This window comes from Penicillium digitatum, chromosome 2 (assembly GCF_016767815.1).
Source record: "Penicillium digitatum chromosome 2, complete sequence".
NCBI lineage: Eukaryota > Fungi > Ascomycota > Eurotiomycetes > Eurotiales > Aspergillaceae > Penicillium > Penicillium digitatum.
The window spans coordinates 1283391-1298728 of NC_089385.1; the positions used below are offsets into that span (position 1 = coordinate 1283391).

General features: G+C 48.1%; 7 protein-coding genes across 7 annotated transcripts; 4 read left to right on the top strand and 3 right to left on the bottom strand.

Moving 5' to 3' along the window:
* Positions 1–120: 120 nt before the first annotated feature.
* Pdw03_6525 (3'(2'),5'-bisphosphate nucleotidase) lies at positions 121–1179 on the top strand (the record flags this gene model as incomplete). The annotated part of the gene is made up of 1 exon (XM_014679919.1): positions 121–1179. The coding sequence occupies one exon, from the start codon at positions 121–123 to the stop codon at positions 1177–1179; it is 1059 nt and encodes a 352-aa protein (XP_014535405.1).
* A 199-nt stretch (positions 1180–1378) lies between these two features.
* On the bottom strand, positions 1379–2261 carry Pdw03_6526 (mitochondrial 54S ribosomal protein uL6m; the record flags this gene model as incomplete). Its single annotated transcript, XM_014679918.1, has 3 exons — positions 1379–1752; positions 1818–1931; positions 1994–2261. 3 exons carry the CDS (start codon positions 2259–2261, stop codon positions 1379–1381), a joined length of 756 nt encoding a protein of 251 aa, XP_014535404.1.
* Positions 2262–4510: 2249 nt separating this feature from the next.
* Pdw03_6527 (Nuclear membrane fusion protein Kar5, putative) lies at positions 4511–6327 on the top strand (the record flags this gene model as incomplete). Its single annotated transcript, XM_066101377.1, has 6 exons — positions 4511–4595; positions 4642–5456; positions 5510–5731; positions 5798–5854; positions 5902–6238; positions 6290–6327. The coding sequence occupies 6 exons, from the start codon at positions 4511–4513 to the stop codon at positions 6325–6327; spliced, it is 1554 nt and encodes a 517-aa protein (XP_065956460.1).
* A 560-nt stretch (positions 6328–6887) lies between these two features.
* On the top strand, positions 6888–7737 carry Pdw03_6528 (uncharacterized protein; the record flags this gene model as incomplete). The annotated part of the gene is made up of 4 exons (XM_014679915.1): positions 6888–6900; positions 7007–7213; positions 7304–7669; positions 7721–7737. 4 exons carry the CDS (start codon positions 6888–6890, stop codon positions 7735–7737), a joined length of 603 nt encoding a protein of 200 aa, XP_014535401.1.
* A 288-nt stretch (positions 7738–8025) lies between these two features.
* Pdw03_6529 (4-formylbenzenesulfonate dehydrogenase TsaC1/TsaC2) lies at positions 8026–9055 on the bottom strand (the record flags this gene model as incomplete). Its single annotated transcript, XM_014679914.1, has 3 exons — positions 8026–8376; positions 8427–8964; positions 9030–9055. The coding sequence occupies 3 exons, from the start codon at positions 9053–9055 to the stop codon at positions 8026–8028; spliced, it is 915 nt and encodes a 304-aa protein (XP_014535400.1).
* A 360-nt stretch (positions 9056–9415) lies between these two features.
* Positions 9416–10123, top strand: Pdw03_6530 (late endosomal/lysosomal adaptor and MAPK and MTOR activator-domain-containing protein; the record flags this gene model as incomplete). The annotated part of the gene is made up of 3 exons (XM_066101378.1): positions 9416–9466; positions 9588–9739; positions 9829–10123. The coding sequence occupies 3 exons, from the start codon at positions 9416–9418 to the stop codon at positions 10121–10123; spliced, it is 498 nt and encodes a 165-aa protein (XP_065956461.1).
* A 978-nt stretch (positions 10124–11101) lies between these two features.
* Positions 11102–11847, bottom strand: Pdw03_6531 (Ubiquitin-conjugating enzyme, E2; the record flags this gene model as incomplete). The annotated part of the gene is made up of 5 exons (XM_066101379.1): positions 11102–11238; positions 11299–11480; positions 11548–11662; positions 11713–11750; positions 11816–11847. The coding sequence occupies 5 exons, from the start codon at positions 11845–11847 to the stop codon at positions 11102–11104; spliced, it is 504 nt and encodes a 167-aa protein (XP_065956462.1).
* Between the last annotated feature and the right edge of the window lie 3491 nt (positions 11848–15338).

Here is a 15338-nt window from a genome sequence, read left to right on the forward strand (position 1 = left end):
CGCATACTGTCCCGCTTCGTGGTGTGCTCCACCCTCATTCTAGCCGTCGGCGTGGCTCTGAAATCACGCTATCGTCTTTCCCTCCTCCTCCCACACCTCACCCCCAACCAGCCTATAATCATGTCTTACCAACAGGAACGTTACATCGCCGAATTGGCCGTCCAGCGGGCGTGCCTCCTTACACAGAAGGTCTTCTTCGAGAAGGCCAAGGGCACAGTTTCCAAGGATGACAAGTCCCCCGTCACCATTGGCGACTTCGGCGCTCAGGCCCTTATCATCTCGGCCATCCGTAAGAATTTCCCCAACGACGAGATCGTCGCCGAGGAGGAGGCTAGCACCCTGCGTGAGGACAAAGGCCTCAGCGCTGAGATATGGCGCTTGGTCAAGGACATCAAGCTGGACGATGAGGAGAGCGATAATATACTGGGTGGCTCTCTCACCAGTGAGCAGAGTATGCTAGACATTATTGACAGCGGCAACAGTGCCGGTGGTCCCAAGGGCCGCATCTGGGCCCTCGATCCCATCGACGGCACCAAGGGCTTCCTCCGTGGCGGCCAGTACGCTGTGTGTCTCGGTCTGATGGTTGACGGTGACGTCAAGGTCGGTGCTATTGGTACTCCTAACCTCCCCATCGATGATGCTGCCCCCATTGATGCCAGCACCGGTGCCCAGCAGTCTGCGACTGCCGGAAATGGTGTCTTGTTCTCTGCTATCCTGGGTGAGGGTGCCACCAGCCGTCCTCTAGCTAGTGGTACTCTTGCTGCCAGCAAGCCCATCTCCATGCGCCCCGTCGCCAAGATCTCCGACGCTGTCTTCTGTGAAGGTGTTGAGGCTGCTCACTCCGCCCAGGGCGACAATGCTGCCGTTGCTCAGCTTCTTGGCATCACTGCCCCCAGCGTGCGACTGGATTCGCAGGCCAAGTATTGCTCCATTGCCCGTGGTGCCGGTGATGTCTACCTGCGTCTCCCCGTTAAGAAGGACTACCAGGAGAAGATCTGGGATCACGCCGCTGGTGATTTGATTGTGCGCGAGGCTGGTGGCCAGGTGACTGACATCTACGGCAACCGCTTGGATTTCAGCAGGGGCCGGACCTTGGCTATTAACAAGGGTGTCGTTGCTGCCCCTAAGGCCCACCAGGACCAGGTCATTGATGCCGTCAAGAGTGTTCTGAAGCTGTAATTGATTTAAGATTTTTAACTTCGTCGCCTCGTCCATTGCACTTGAGCTCCCGGGGGAGCAGAATCAGTCTGAAGTAGATTTGTGATACCAGCGCTTGTGAGAAGAATAAAAAAAAAATACATGTGTGACGATGAGAGTACAAAACGCGGAACCAAGCACAAAAAAATCCCGCGTAGCTGAAAAGAAATGCGCCTCCAGTCTATTTGATCTTCTTTGCCTTGAGCTTGATCGTCTCTCCGTTGACGAAGATACCTTTGCCCTTGTATGGCTCGGGGCGTCTCCATTCTCTGATCTCGGCTGCGAATTGGGTCACAACCCGCTTGTCGACACCCTCCAACAAGATTCTGGTAGGCTGCGGTGTGCTCGCAACAATGCCCTTGGGAATGCCAAGTTCAATTGGGTGAGAAAAGCCGACCTTGAGGGAAACGAACTTTTGGCCGGGGAAGGCGGCTTGAACGGTGGACGCCTTGTCTTCGATGGTGGCCCTGTAACCGACACCAACCATACTCAAGACACAGACGTGACCTTCGGAGACGCCGAGGATGTGATTCTGTAGGAGTGCGCGAATGGTTCCTAGATAGAAAAGCAAAGCGTTAAACACCAATGGCTTGCCGCGGAGAAAAGACAGGAGAACATACCCCACATAGCACGCTGGTGAGGAACTGTCTGATCCAAAACTGACAAACTAGCCTTCTGGCCTGTCTCATCGGGGGTAATAGTGAGGAAGGAGGGAATTTTCAGGCTCATCTCGCCTGTGAAATGGACTAGTTTTAGCACCCATTGACCAGTCCACATTTCAGCCGTAGCACATTACCCTTGGGCCCCTTAATCTCGGCCATAAACTTGGGAATGTCCTTTCCTCGTGTGCGGGTGAGAGTTGCGGGGAGATCGATGAGCTTAAATGAAACCTCCGGGGGGATGGAGAGCGCAGCACCTCCGACTCGGGACTGCGCCGGGGATGTGGTCGAGAAGCATTGTGTGCGGGGGGAGAAGGCGGGCGCAAGAAAGATGGGTAAGGAACCGCGCTGGAAGGGCTCTCGAAGAAGCTGGCGGGCGCAGCGTTGAGGTATGGAGCACGACATGGTGATTTGCGCGTGTTGAGTCGGATGCTATGTTGCGGACTTTGGATTTTGTTCGCAGATTGGTTACCTTAATAGGTTTAGCGTGCACGTGATTTCCCCCACATCACTTTCATCCAAAGTTCCTGCCAAGTTTTTTCCATGTATACTTAATTATGCTCTCGACCACAGTGTATATTGTGCCAGTTTTTTATCTCAAAATATGACTTCAGGATGGAGATTTTTCATTGGATGCGTCTGTTGCCAAAGGTTGTTGAAACCTGGTGCCAAGAAATCCAAACACTCGAGGGCCTCTCGAGTCCGTCCTCCCATCCTACATAGCCAAATGAAAGACAACGACCAAGTAACACAATTTATCCTGGTTGATCCCACAGTATTCCACTTTATCTCTAACGACGCATATATCTCCATTCAGAAACGGACATTCCTGAAGATACAGAATCTCTGCCTAGGCCTAACACAGATGAGGCTCCAGAGCCCGAACATCACCACCAATTCAGAATTAATATCAAGCTCGTTCCCAACCGACTCTTCCTAGGTGCTCGGACATGTTGTCCATTCGATTGATGGACAATCAAATGAGCACGGAGATATATGGTGCGTGTCGATGTGACGCATCGAAGCCGGTTTTCCGGAGAAAGGACTGCGGTATGTGCAGTCTTTCCAATGGCATCGGAAAATGTCATTGAAGTTTCTTAGAATAGACAAATTGGTATAAGTGTCGAAGCTTGATGATGAACCCGGAGGTTGCTCACCCCTGCTTCTGCTGTCGTCCTTGATTACAACCAGAGGGCTCTTTCCCTTGGTATAACTATCGCTGGTAGATTTCCCCTCAGATTTCTTTTGGGCAGATGAGGTAGATGCCGTTAGATCGGTGCAAGCGGTGTTGTGCCTAGGGCCGACATAGCCCAATCCCGAGGCCGTAGCTGCATAGTAATTATCGACTGGGGTTTGGTGCATGGCCTTCTGGTAAAAGTGGCACAGATCGGAACAAGTCGAGGTCAAGGTAGAAGATACAGCAAAGCTAGGTGCAACGGATGCAATGGGATACTGTTTGATATGGGTAGATCGAAGAGGATCTGCCTTTGCTACTGCAGTTGCTATAATCGGCTCCATCAGTATAGAGGTAGATGATTTTATAGACACCAGGAGCGAATTGAGAATGATTGAATTCCCTAATGGTCCAGTCATAACCATCTGGCATTCGTAAAGAATCAAAGTAAGTGTTGCCAGAAGACCATGCCATGCTAGAAGACTATGATAGAAAAAGAAGTAAACGAAACGAACGAGCAGGCAAATCAAACAATATGCTGAGTACTTGATCTGAATTAGAAGGAATCGGATGTTCCGATAATAGCTCCTTGTGTTGAAAAGAGGAAGAAAAGAAGAAAATAGGTCGAATCTGAGGTTGACTAGGAAATTCTGAGATTTACTAGAAAACGCTGTTTTCCCGCCTGCAACCACCTTTTATATTCGTCCAGTCGGCTTGATATTTGCAAGGTTAGAGCCGTCGATGTTAGCTTTATTGAAAAGTTCAACGCTTTCTAACGTTGCAACTGTCAGATGAGGATTGCCCCAAGGTTTTGTCTCATTGGTCTACTACTCCGGTTCCTCAATAGGTCTGCATGGTAGCCCGGTTACACTAATCACATATGTTAAGATGTATGGACTGCATGCTGGCACAGAGATCACCCTAGTAAAAGGACTAATTCTTTTCAGTCTATGCCTCTTTCACAAATGTAGACGAAAAGAGATTCAGTGGCATAATACTTGTTCGGTTTCGATGTGTATTCATCCACATGTGACTGGGACTAGAGGAAGGCTGTGATTTTTACAGGGTATATGATAACAAGGAGATAAATGGGATTGCCAGGGACTTCATCTGAAGGAGTAAGATCTATGAAATGGTGTTTACTTTGGTTTCTGGGGAAATATCCCGTGTTGGTTTGAAGTACCATGTGGCATCCGTACCTGAATCCTATAGACTAGCGACCGTTATAGTTGAATAAAAAAGAAGGTGAAAATCTATCGAAGCTAAAAACCGAGTACTGAGACGAAAAATGTCCAGGAATAAGTAAAGTGAGAGTTCGGCGCGAGCCAAACATATTGGATGGCAAGTCTCACATCCGAAATCACTCATTCTTTTCTTTCCCTCTTTTATACCGCTTTTCTCGCAACATACACACGAGTGATCAAGAACCTGGGCATATCCAAAGCCACGCCCATGCACCAAACCAAGTAGGCCATTCACCATGAGGGCAATCGATTACTTTCAAGTGCTGTCATATACCTTCCTCGCACTTTCGCCGCTCAGTCATGCGAGTGCCTCCCAACACAGTAAGGCATTGAGATAAATTGCATATCATTCTACTTACACAAGAAGATGTCCCAGTTCTTGCGCCCAAGACACCAGATGTCGACGCGATCTCTTTGCTCAGTTCCCGAACGCAAGACCATGACAGTATCTTTAACGAAGCTGTCAAGATTCTGGACTCGATGAAAGCTTCACCCTCGTGCAATCGGCTAGCGGCGACTAAACTAGTGGACTCGTGTCAAACATTCAGCGATGGCAAAGACAGCACGCAAACGGAGAGCCCAGAAAGGCTCGACCTTTTTCGATCCGTTTATGCCGCACGGCTAGCATTATGTGAAATTGACGGTACTGGCACCCCAATGCCTCCGTCATGCCTTCCTGTTACCGTGTCACCACCTCCACAGAAGAATCGATTCGGCTTTCTGAGTCGGCACAGAGGCTCTGACTCTGTTTCGGATGAAGTCCCAAAAGAACTATTGGAGCAGTGTCTCAGAACACTTGAGTCACGACCCCAGTGGTGGACTTCTTACAGCAACAGCCGACAGAATGCTCTTGTGATCTGCCATGCTTCGCGAATCGAGACAGAAAAAGAGGAGCTTCTTGACCTGCATCGGTCCATTGCCAAGAGTAGTCTCAAGCTCAACATCGGGATTCAAGAGGCTTTGCAGAATGCAACTGCACAGTCTGCACAGCAGCACTCATTCATCCAAGCTGTTCAATCTCTGCAGGAGAAGATCGTGGCCGAAATGGAGGTGACGAATTCAGTTTTCAAACGAACATTCAACAAATTTCTCCAAGAAATCGAAGCTGGAATATGGTCTCTCCAAGATTCTATGTCTGTGGCTTTGTCAAATGTGCGGACTGGAACAGGGGTGCTTGAAAAGGTAAAGTTTGAACAAACCAATCGAAATTAAAACATCTACTAAGTTTCAACTAGGACATCCTTGATGTAACGACTCAAGTGGGAGCCCTTCAACAGGCGCTGCGAACGGCCCAGCAAGATGCAATGGCTAGAAGCCAAGAATCGCTGCTGGTCCAAGAAACGAATGCTGTCGCTCAGAAAGATCTTGCATCGTCTTTACACCTGTCGCTCGAGTCGATTTTGAATTCAGATATGGACCGAGTTTACCGAGGCATGCAGAGGTTTGATGCTGCTATGGTATGCCAAATCTCGATGTGTCCCTTGGTGGATACTGTGAAACTAACCTTTAACCATCCTTTGTAGGAATGGTTGACTAGCCGTATGAACATGGTCCTTGAGCAGGAAACCAGGCTAACGGAGGTACGAGTGAATTCCCCACATATTGAGTCCCTCATTGACTTTGCAAGCGACTTCAAAACATGGAAACATTCATCCAACAATCCGAATCAAAAGCAAGCGAGTTACAAAAGGCCCAGAACCAACAAATAGAAGCACTCTCTGCACAATCGCGGGCCCAGGAGGCCATTCAATTTGACGCGCAAGTATCGCAAGCTTTGCTAGCCAAGACTAGTGTTGCGGCGGCCAATTTGCAATCGGTCATCGACGATGCAGCATTCAAGTTCAAGCATATCCCAGGTTTTGGTATCGGAGGATCCTCCGCATGGTCTCTTTGTGTTGTCCTGCTCACTGTCATCGCTTCCCAGAATCTTAAGATTGCAATCTCTTTACTTTTTCTCTTTTTGGGTACGTATGTCCTTCCTGATCAAGACTGGTTGCTAATACAAAGTGGCTTAGGGCATTCTGTTGCCCTGACCATCTTCAAATTTCTTTAGTTATATACACCCTGCGCAGTGATTTGCAGGCCAGATACCATTGATACACCGGCGTTATTTTCGTGATTTTCGTTCGTGCTTTTTCCTATTTTTTTGGTGCCTTTCATCTCTGCCAATTATGCCTGCATATCTTATGCTTGAAATCCATTTTTTATATCTAGGTCTATAGCAATGGAACAACCCAGTCTTCGACCCTTGAAATCACTCAAAGGAACAACGTATTTCCCTTTTCTGCGATATGAAACCAATTAGATAAATTGTTTCAGAAAAATAAAATGAAAGTGCAAACAAATTTCCGCCAGCACAGCCATAACTGGCCAGAGCCAAGCTAAGCTGCGGAATAGGTATCCATTTATGTGGCAAAGAACCAATAGACGCCTTCTCCTCTACGCATTGGAAATGACATAAGGGAAAGCCGACAGCATCGACGGGGAGAGTCACGTGGGAGTGAATCGACTGCGCGTTACTTCTCCTTTTCGTTCGCAACGCGTTCCTCATCGGATCTTGATTTAGATTTATCAAATCTCCATCTGATTCTGATCTCAAACTTGTCGATCAAAATGCCTGGTGTTCGTGAGTGATCCTAACGCATCCCTATACCCCCCCGACCCCCTATACTCCCGACCCAACATTTAGCGCCCCTCGGGACCCAAAGTACGCAGCGCTGATGTTTCTATAGCACCCGATGCTCTTGAGCAGGTCAAGAAGGGCTTCAAACGATTCTTCAGCCTTCGCAGGAAGGCTGCTAAAAAGACAATCGAACAGAAGTCCGAACCGGTCCCTGCTGCGACTGCTGCGACTGCTACCCCCGTCGCTGCGGCGGCGGCCAGTGAGACGCCTGCCGCGAAACCCACCGCCCCCGCTGCAACCCCGGAGTCTGTGCCAGGTATGTTATGACATTTTCTTATCTACTCCATATTTCGTATCAACTTCATCCCGTTTTTGGCCTCCAGCTAACTTCTTTGATTTAATGCAGATGCTGCTAAGGTGCCTGAGGCAAAGGGCGCAAGCACTGCGGAGCCCGTAGCCTCCCCTGAGATGACGGCTACTGCCGGCCCGGTCGAGACTCATCACGAACCTGAGGCTGCTGCTGCACCTGCAACTGCAACTGCAACTGTTGAGGCCCCTGTTGGTAAGCCCGAGGAGCCTGCTACTAAACCCGAGACCCCTGCTGCTGTGCCTGGGCCCACTGTCCAGCCTGAGCAGCCTGCCGTTAAGCCCGAGGAATCTGCTGTGAAGACCGAGGGGCCTGCTGCCGAGGAACCTGCTGCTAAAGTTGAAGAGTCGGGTGCTAAGGCCGAGGCCGCTGCTGTTGCGCCCGAGGAAGCTGCCGCCAAGACTGGTAAGTCGAGTTTCCCAACGATGCAGAGGAGAATGCTAAAATTAACGCTAGATGCGCCTGCTAAGTAGAATTGTGAATATCCACTTTACTGGCGAGTCTGATCTCACTCGCGAGTGCTTTTGTCCCGCTCCTTATTTTGTTACATACCCTCAGCGTTGTATATTAATCAGTTTTACAAAGCTATGCATTGCATACGTTTTCTTTCTATGTCGGCCTCGACCAGATTCACTCAACGTCGTCAAAAGCTTTGGTCATCCACTCTAGAATCCTTACGCGACAGTCAAACTCACCGCTTTAATTTGAACAAACACTCCCACGGGTATCACATTAAGAATATATCCTGATGCTAGGTAGTTTCATTCCTCCCCGCCCGAGGAATGATCATCACCATCAGCCATAGCGACATCTACAACGCTAACACCCGCCGCCGCAGCCTTCAGCTCTCTCGCCTTTTGTCTGCGCTTGAGTTTCCTATCGCGGTTCTTCCGAGTCCGCTTCTCTGCTTCGTTTTCCTTGGCAGCCTGTGCGGCCGCAACGCGCTTGCGCAGCTGCACTCGCCGCTTCTTGCCTGGTTTCTTGCGTGTAAGTGGGCTCTTCGAGATAGGTGCGCCCTCTGCCACGTAGACGGGAAGACTGTTGGCTGGCCGTGGCATTTTGGTCTGATGGCGCTTGAGATGGATGACTCGCCATGGGAGATGGCAGCCGGGCTTCAGGTCAACTTAGTAGCTATAAACTAGACACATGGATATTCACTTACCCAGACTAGCGAGTTGGCCCATGTCAGCACGTGCTGCCCGCTAACGGCCATTTCCTCGAATTGTTTCTTCTTTTCCGCTATCCGGATTTCGTCTTCAGAGGTAGGTTGTCCATTCCTTGTACCTTGGAGAGAAGGCGTAGAAAAGTAGTAATCCCATCCCCGGGAGGCTTTCACAAATCGTCCCTCAGTACCAGCGCCAGATCCCGGTGTGGGTGAATGCAGCCGAATCTTCAATTTCTGGGTAGTCGGAGCCTCTGTAATTTTCTCGTCTGTATCATTTCCAGGCTGCTTGGTGGTGTCTTCCGTTGATTTGGTGGGGGCGCTAAATAGGCGGAACTCAAATTCTTGTTCTTCGTCCTCATCCTCCGCAGGCTGTGAGGGATCAATGTCGTGGCTGGTTGTCTCCTGCGCAGCATCCAATTGATCGAGGTTAAGTAATTTCCCTAGGCGAGCGTATGCATCCTGGACGGCGGCATTGTCTGGTGCTGGTGATGGCGAGCGAGATGACTCTGGTGAACGCATCTCATCGCGGCGGACGCTGTAAAGCCAGGTTAGTTGCGGGGAACAGTGAGAAAAGCCCGAGTGAAGTGCTTGTTCACATACCGCTTGGCATTTGGTAGATCAAACATCGTGTGGTGTGTAGGGAGAGTTGCAAGACCAAAATGCCTGATCAAGAAAAACGGTGTTCCCACGCCGCTCTGCGGTCACGGCCTGATGACATGGCACGGACCCTCCAGCCTCGACTTCCGACTTCGAATGAGCCCTTTGATCTACACTGCGACTATCTACTGCGCCATTTGTTTTATTTCATATCCTCTGTTTTCTACATATTCTACACTTCCTATCTTCCGATAGTTTCCTCCCCTATTCCAACAAAGGAAACCCGCACCTCAACTATTGGGGTGATTAATGCCTCGTGCCCATCACACAACGCAAACGTGCAGCCAAGAACATCCCCGGTTCTGAATCCCCGATTCCGATCCCCATAAATGGGTATCTGTGCCTCCTGCCTTGGTGGAAATCGCCACGAGTCTCCTGAGGTGAGTCCCGAGTCTGGAGCTGGTTTCCCGTCACCATGTTCAGCGCACAGTGCCCAAGTCTGTGCGCGATGTGTGGGATGCTTGTGGCAGATTGCAGTTGTCTAACAATTCATTCTTCAAGCCTGAATCTTCACGTCTACTTGATGAGGACCCTTATCAAGCTGGATATGGCTATGGAGCACTCCACCAAGCTCACCAGGCCAGCCAGCCGGATTCGGAATATGTGAGACGTGAGAGAGAGGCGCTGGAATCAATCTGCCAGCGAACATCTGAGTGAGTATACAATAATAGTTGCCTTATCTTTCGCATACGGCAAATTAGCTTTTCGTGGAACTGAATGCATGGCTAATCACATCTCCCAGCTCCGTCATCGATATCTGGTCCATCCAACCACAACCACACCTTCGGCCCCAAGCCACTCTTCACACCCCTATCTCTTCATCTCCTGCTCCATCACAAAGAACAGAAACAACAACACTTGTTGCATCTACTCATCGCACGTCGCCGCCAAGCCGTCCCACCTCCGGCGCATCAGGCACCGTCCCAAAACACTGGGGTGAAGTTGTCGTAAACCCAAACAAGAAACGTTCTCGTACCAATATCAAAACGGATACTAAATTCAGCCATGATGTGTTTGGAGTCCTCAATGTCACCTAGGTCAAGGCGTTTGCGACATTCATCACTGCTCATTGACGCCGCACATTGACGCTGCGCATTGACGACACGACAAATGACAGTGCGGGCTGTGAGGATAAAATCAATGGATGCAGATAAGGGTACTGGAAGACCCATTTCATTACTTCCTCCTACTGCGCTGCGCTGTTATTTAAGGGATTTTTGTTTCTTGCGTTGATCGCAGATTGACTGTTTTTCGCACATACATCGTCGTTCCTTTTCCCTATCATCAAGGTCTAATAATACCCAATGGCGCGGACTATCTCTTTTGTTATCAAAATGTTGTTCATCATCCCATGTTGGTTTTTTTTTGTTGGGCGTGTTTTCCTATTTTTAAAATATGTTTCTTTGTCTTCACCTCATCTTGTCAGTTGTGCACTGCTCGCATATGTATTTTTTGTTTTCGATACCGGACTTTATCCTTGATTTTCACATAGACAGGATTGGAATTGAAGTTATCCAGTGAGTTGCTGTTAATCAGGAAAATGGGTGGATGTAGGCGCTAAAAGTGCTTATCCTTCCAGGGGGGGGCCTGTGTCTTCATCAAGTCAACCTATATAGAAGTTTGGCTTCGGATGGGATGAGTTATGTATGAAAAAAATATTTCGAACCATCTATACAGTTGAGACATCATAGGGAAGAATCAAGAAAAAGGAATATTGCTTCCCATACCTATGAGAGATTCGGCATGAATTGTTCAATCCATGGCTCCGCCGAAATTTACTGCAAATGCTTCTTGGGAAGACCGAAATACACAATTGGTAAGAGAAGAAGAGGGACACAATTTGATGATTGATAGGGTAGAAATAAAACGGAAACATGACAACTCCCCTATGACAGAAAAATGAAAACGCCCGCTGATATCCAGTGCCAGGATGGACATAGTTGAGAGTTAGTTGATGCAATATGTGCGTACAGGGTCGATCCTAAACCTGACGGAAAGGCTCAGTTTGCAGACCATCAGACGTCGTCCATTGTACCCGCAGGCTCTTCGTTATCAGATTCGTAGCTCCCCGCCGAGCTTAGCTCATCTTCAGACTCGGTGTCTTCACCTGCCTCATCCACAGCCTCTTTGCTAGCGTATTTGGCAACATATTCTGGCAGTGAGTTATCAGTATCGCATATTAGCAAACAAAGGCCTTTTGATTGTATCGCACCTTTGACCTTTGCCTCATATGCCTTGGGTTCCCTCATCATAAGCGCTGCCGCCTCTCCGTTGAGAGGGTCCGAAGGATTGGGATACCGAAGGAGTTGAGGAAGGAAGACTTCAAAGATGTTGAGCATGTCGTACATGGGCGACCACGTTTGGTTGATCACGTCAAGGCAGACTGAGCCAGACCTAAGGCAAAAAAAAATACTGTTAAACTCCGATTTTTATTCCTCGTGGTGGAGCTTCCTTAACTCACAGCTCGTCGATATTTGGGTGGAAGATTCTGTTGACGAATCCTATGCTTGGGCTCTTGTATGGGTACTGGTCAGGCAATTCGACGTGGATTTTCCAGAGGCCTCCGTTGAATGGTGCTAGAAAAGTTAGTATGATCTAATACCGGTCGATTCTGAGCAAGACATACTTTCTTCCGGACCCTTGAAACGGACATAGAATTCTTGCCTGTTGGTAGTTATTGGCACCAGACGACTTCAAATGATTAATTGTAGGGTGTTTTAAATGCATACACTGAATTTCCGGAGTTAGCGAATAGATCCATAGCTGGAAGAGGACCGGAACTTACTGTTATCATTGACCAGAGTTACTTCATAGTCACTCATTAGCCTATATAACCTGTCAGAATATTCCCTGGCAATCAAGTATGCTAGCCGAGGCCGATCAAAAAGGTTGGGGAAAGCGGCGGCTGAATTGAAAGTGCAGGGGATTGTCAGTCGTACATCCTAGCCAAAGGTTAGTGCCGTTTATTTTGAACGTTGTCGGACTTGCGGAGCATACTTCATGACCTGCACAATGAACACAAAAATGTTGTTAGCATCTCCGACGACTCTGGGGCTTGTCAGACTATCCGCAACATTACTTACATCTGTCTCGATTCTGCGCTTTGGGCTACTCATGTTGGCGGTTTGAATAGAGCGGTCGATTTTTGATCTCGAATGTATCGTCGGTGACAGGCTTTCACAGAGAAAGCAGACCCGGCAATGTCAAATGTCGTGGTTCACAACCAGATATCGCCGGAGTTGAAGCGGGGAAGTAATGGGCGGGGCAGACAGTAGACTTTGAGATGGAAGTTAAGTGATTATAGGGTGATTGAAGTGTGTAAGGGAATCAAAGTGACGAAAGTAACAATTTTCAGATAATGCTTCACTTCTCGGACCTGAGACCAAAGGAAGAAAGAGAATGAGGTCTTGGATCAACGATCCAGGGCATGATGAGTCGATGAGTCAGCGGCTGCCGAGCCCGGCGCCATGACGATGACTGGGATAGGTGGATCCAAGCGTTGTCTGACTACCTAGGGACACTTGCTATACTACTATACAACACAAGAAGCGCATTTGTTCAACTCACCATGATATTGTTACCAAGGATAGACCTCCTTATGATGCACATCAGCAAACTCCAAACACGATTAAACAGGTCTAGGAGTTGCTAATTCTCGCAACCATTCAATATTTTGATGTTATTCCAAACATTTATGCACAACAAAGACAGAGAGGAATGCGTCCAATTGTGTAGAAATTAGGGTCCGATATCACTTATAATCAGCCACGCATGCAACAATAAGATACATTCAAAGATAGAGGCACAGATACCATTAGAAAGTCTGGGTCCGCCTGAGCGATTGAATGCACCTTTTTCATCGTGTGGCCTAAATAAAGCATTGTGTTCGGTCAGAACGTTTTTAGATTAAATCAATGATGGATGATGACACTGGTGGGCTGGATCAACAACAGAGTGCTCCATCACTCTCCAGTTAGGTTAGTCAAGATCACGTGAGTGTATGCTTATATAAGGACACACAATGCCCGCGGGTAGCCGCTCTCTGAGGTACCTAGCATGGAACCTCTACAACAGAGGGAGCCTATGCAAGTCAGTCAAAGATCATAACAACAAGCGGAACATCTGATGTCGCCGCACCGGTAACTACATAGCTCTATCTATCGCCGGGGAAAAGATATGCAGTTACGGCCGCTACAGAATTTGACCTTCTTTTCAACTAGCTATCAGTGCAACATTTTCAGTCACATTCCTCTATTAGGTCTATTATGACCGAGTCCTCTTCTGACTTCCAATGTTATGAGTGAAATGGGCCGTGCTTATCTTGAAGCTAGGAAAAAGAGTAGGCATTGTACCCTACTGATACTTGTGCCTAGTCCGAATAGGGAGCGGTCAAGAAGATAGACCTATTCATCCCATAGTCCCATAGGATAAGCTCGTTAACTTGACTGTTAGCAATGCGCTTTCCAAATGTTTCTTTCTTCAAAGTTGTTCCCTTTAATTCATCCTTTTTATCATAGTGACTCTTCATTCATCGACTACAACTCGTTCGCTGGTTCACCATGCCACCTATCTATCGAAATACGGGGGACTGAGTCAACTCCAAACCTATCTGACGATTGAGTAAGTCATAATGTAAGATGAATCACCTAAACTTATCAGTCCAGTCGCAAGTACGTGGAGGTTCGGGCGTGAGGAGCACCTTCGTGGGGTATCTTAGGGAGAATTCCAACTTTCCTTTGGGGATATCGGTTTTAATCATACGACCGCGTCGACGGGTTTATGGCGTCTGCATGTGATTCAACACCAGCAGATTTTTTAGCCGTCTCTTGATACATGGTATACCTTTTCTGGCTACAATCCTTCTGTTTTGTCTAAATCGGCATATCTAAACTACAAGTCTTTTTAGTCGGCGCCTTACTTTTGAACGTCCTTGATGGGAATCTGGGCTGATTATACTCAGTCGCAACGCCCGGGAAGCTAAAAATCACACCAAATTAAGTGAGGGTCGTTATTTTGCCATGGGAATTGTGGTGCGCATTTTGGGAGTTTTTACTATGTTCACCAATACCGTGCATGTACGGAGTACGATGGCAGAAAATACAACACGTCCGCCCATGTCCAAGTCGTTCAGGCATCGTATAAACCCAAATAAATAAATCAAACAACCAACTCCATTCTCCGTATTAGCAGACCTTGCGGCAAGTCTCCGCAAACAGCAGCGGGATAGTGGGAAAAGTTGCCGATGCCTTCTTGTTATCAAATCTATTTCCACATCTACGGGTGCCTACTGTTCAGACACGACCTGCAGTTAAACTACTATTGGGGACATATGACTCTAAGGGTCCATTAGGAATTTCGTCCCCATGCGAGTAAACGAAGCGAGCGTGATGTTGTTGATGCTTGGTAGTTGTACGGGGAGGAAGCGATTGGTTGGAAAGGCGGCAGAAGTAGGTCGGTTGCCTAAGGATGCCTGGATGCTAACGCCAAGTGGATATCAACCATATGAAGTTGAAAATTGGCCTCTCTACAACTTATGTAACAAAATAAACCTCATGGGTTCTCTCCTGGGTTTGTCATTCAATTGAAATAACCTCTCAACACTACTTCACTTGCACAATCGATTTCATGAATTCCATACCCTCCCTCCTAATCAAGCACACTGACTTCGTGTAGTATATAAACTCCAACCCAGAGAAGCGTAGGGCCGACTTGGTTCAGCCTTTTAACGAGTATGATGCTCTTATGCGCAAGAAATTTGCTCTAGAGCCATATCATCCATTGATACAAGTTACCTAAGCCAACGGTGTGCCGCTGTACGACCAGACTGGTTCCATAGATCTCTCTATTCGAGCTCGAGACCTTGTCTCGGAATCACCAGAGCAAACGGAGAAGTACCTTTTGCCCCCCTGAGTGCCAATGACCGGAAACCACATGGCTCCGTGGCAGTTGTGCCATCTTTCAATGGGTCCCAGAACAACTTTACGCTCTTCACAGAAGGATCCTTGAGTGAGATTGACTGGTCCAATACAGTAGCTGCTGGTAGCGCTGTCGTGACCTCGCTTTCTGTACCAAAGAATATCGCAACTCTAAGCGTGGCCTCCGCAGGTACTACCATGAAGAATGTCGAGAAGCGAACTAACCTGGAGGCAGCAGGAAGGATGCGGTTCCAGAATGCCGCACAAAGCAGCTGCACTTGCTGTATCCTATCCAAAAAGTTATCTCCGCCGTTTTGGCCCATAGTGCCACATTTGT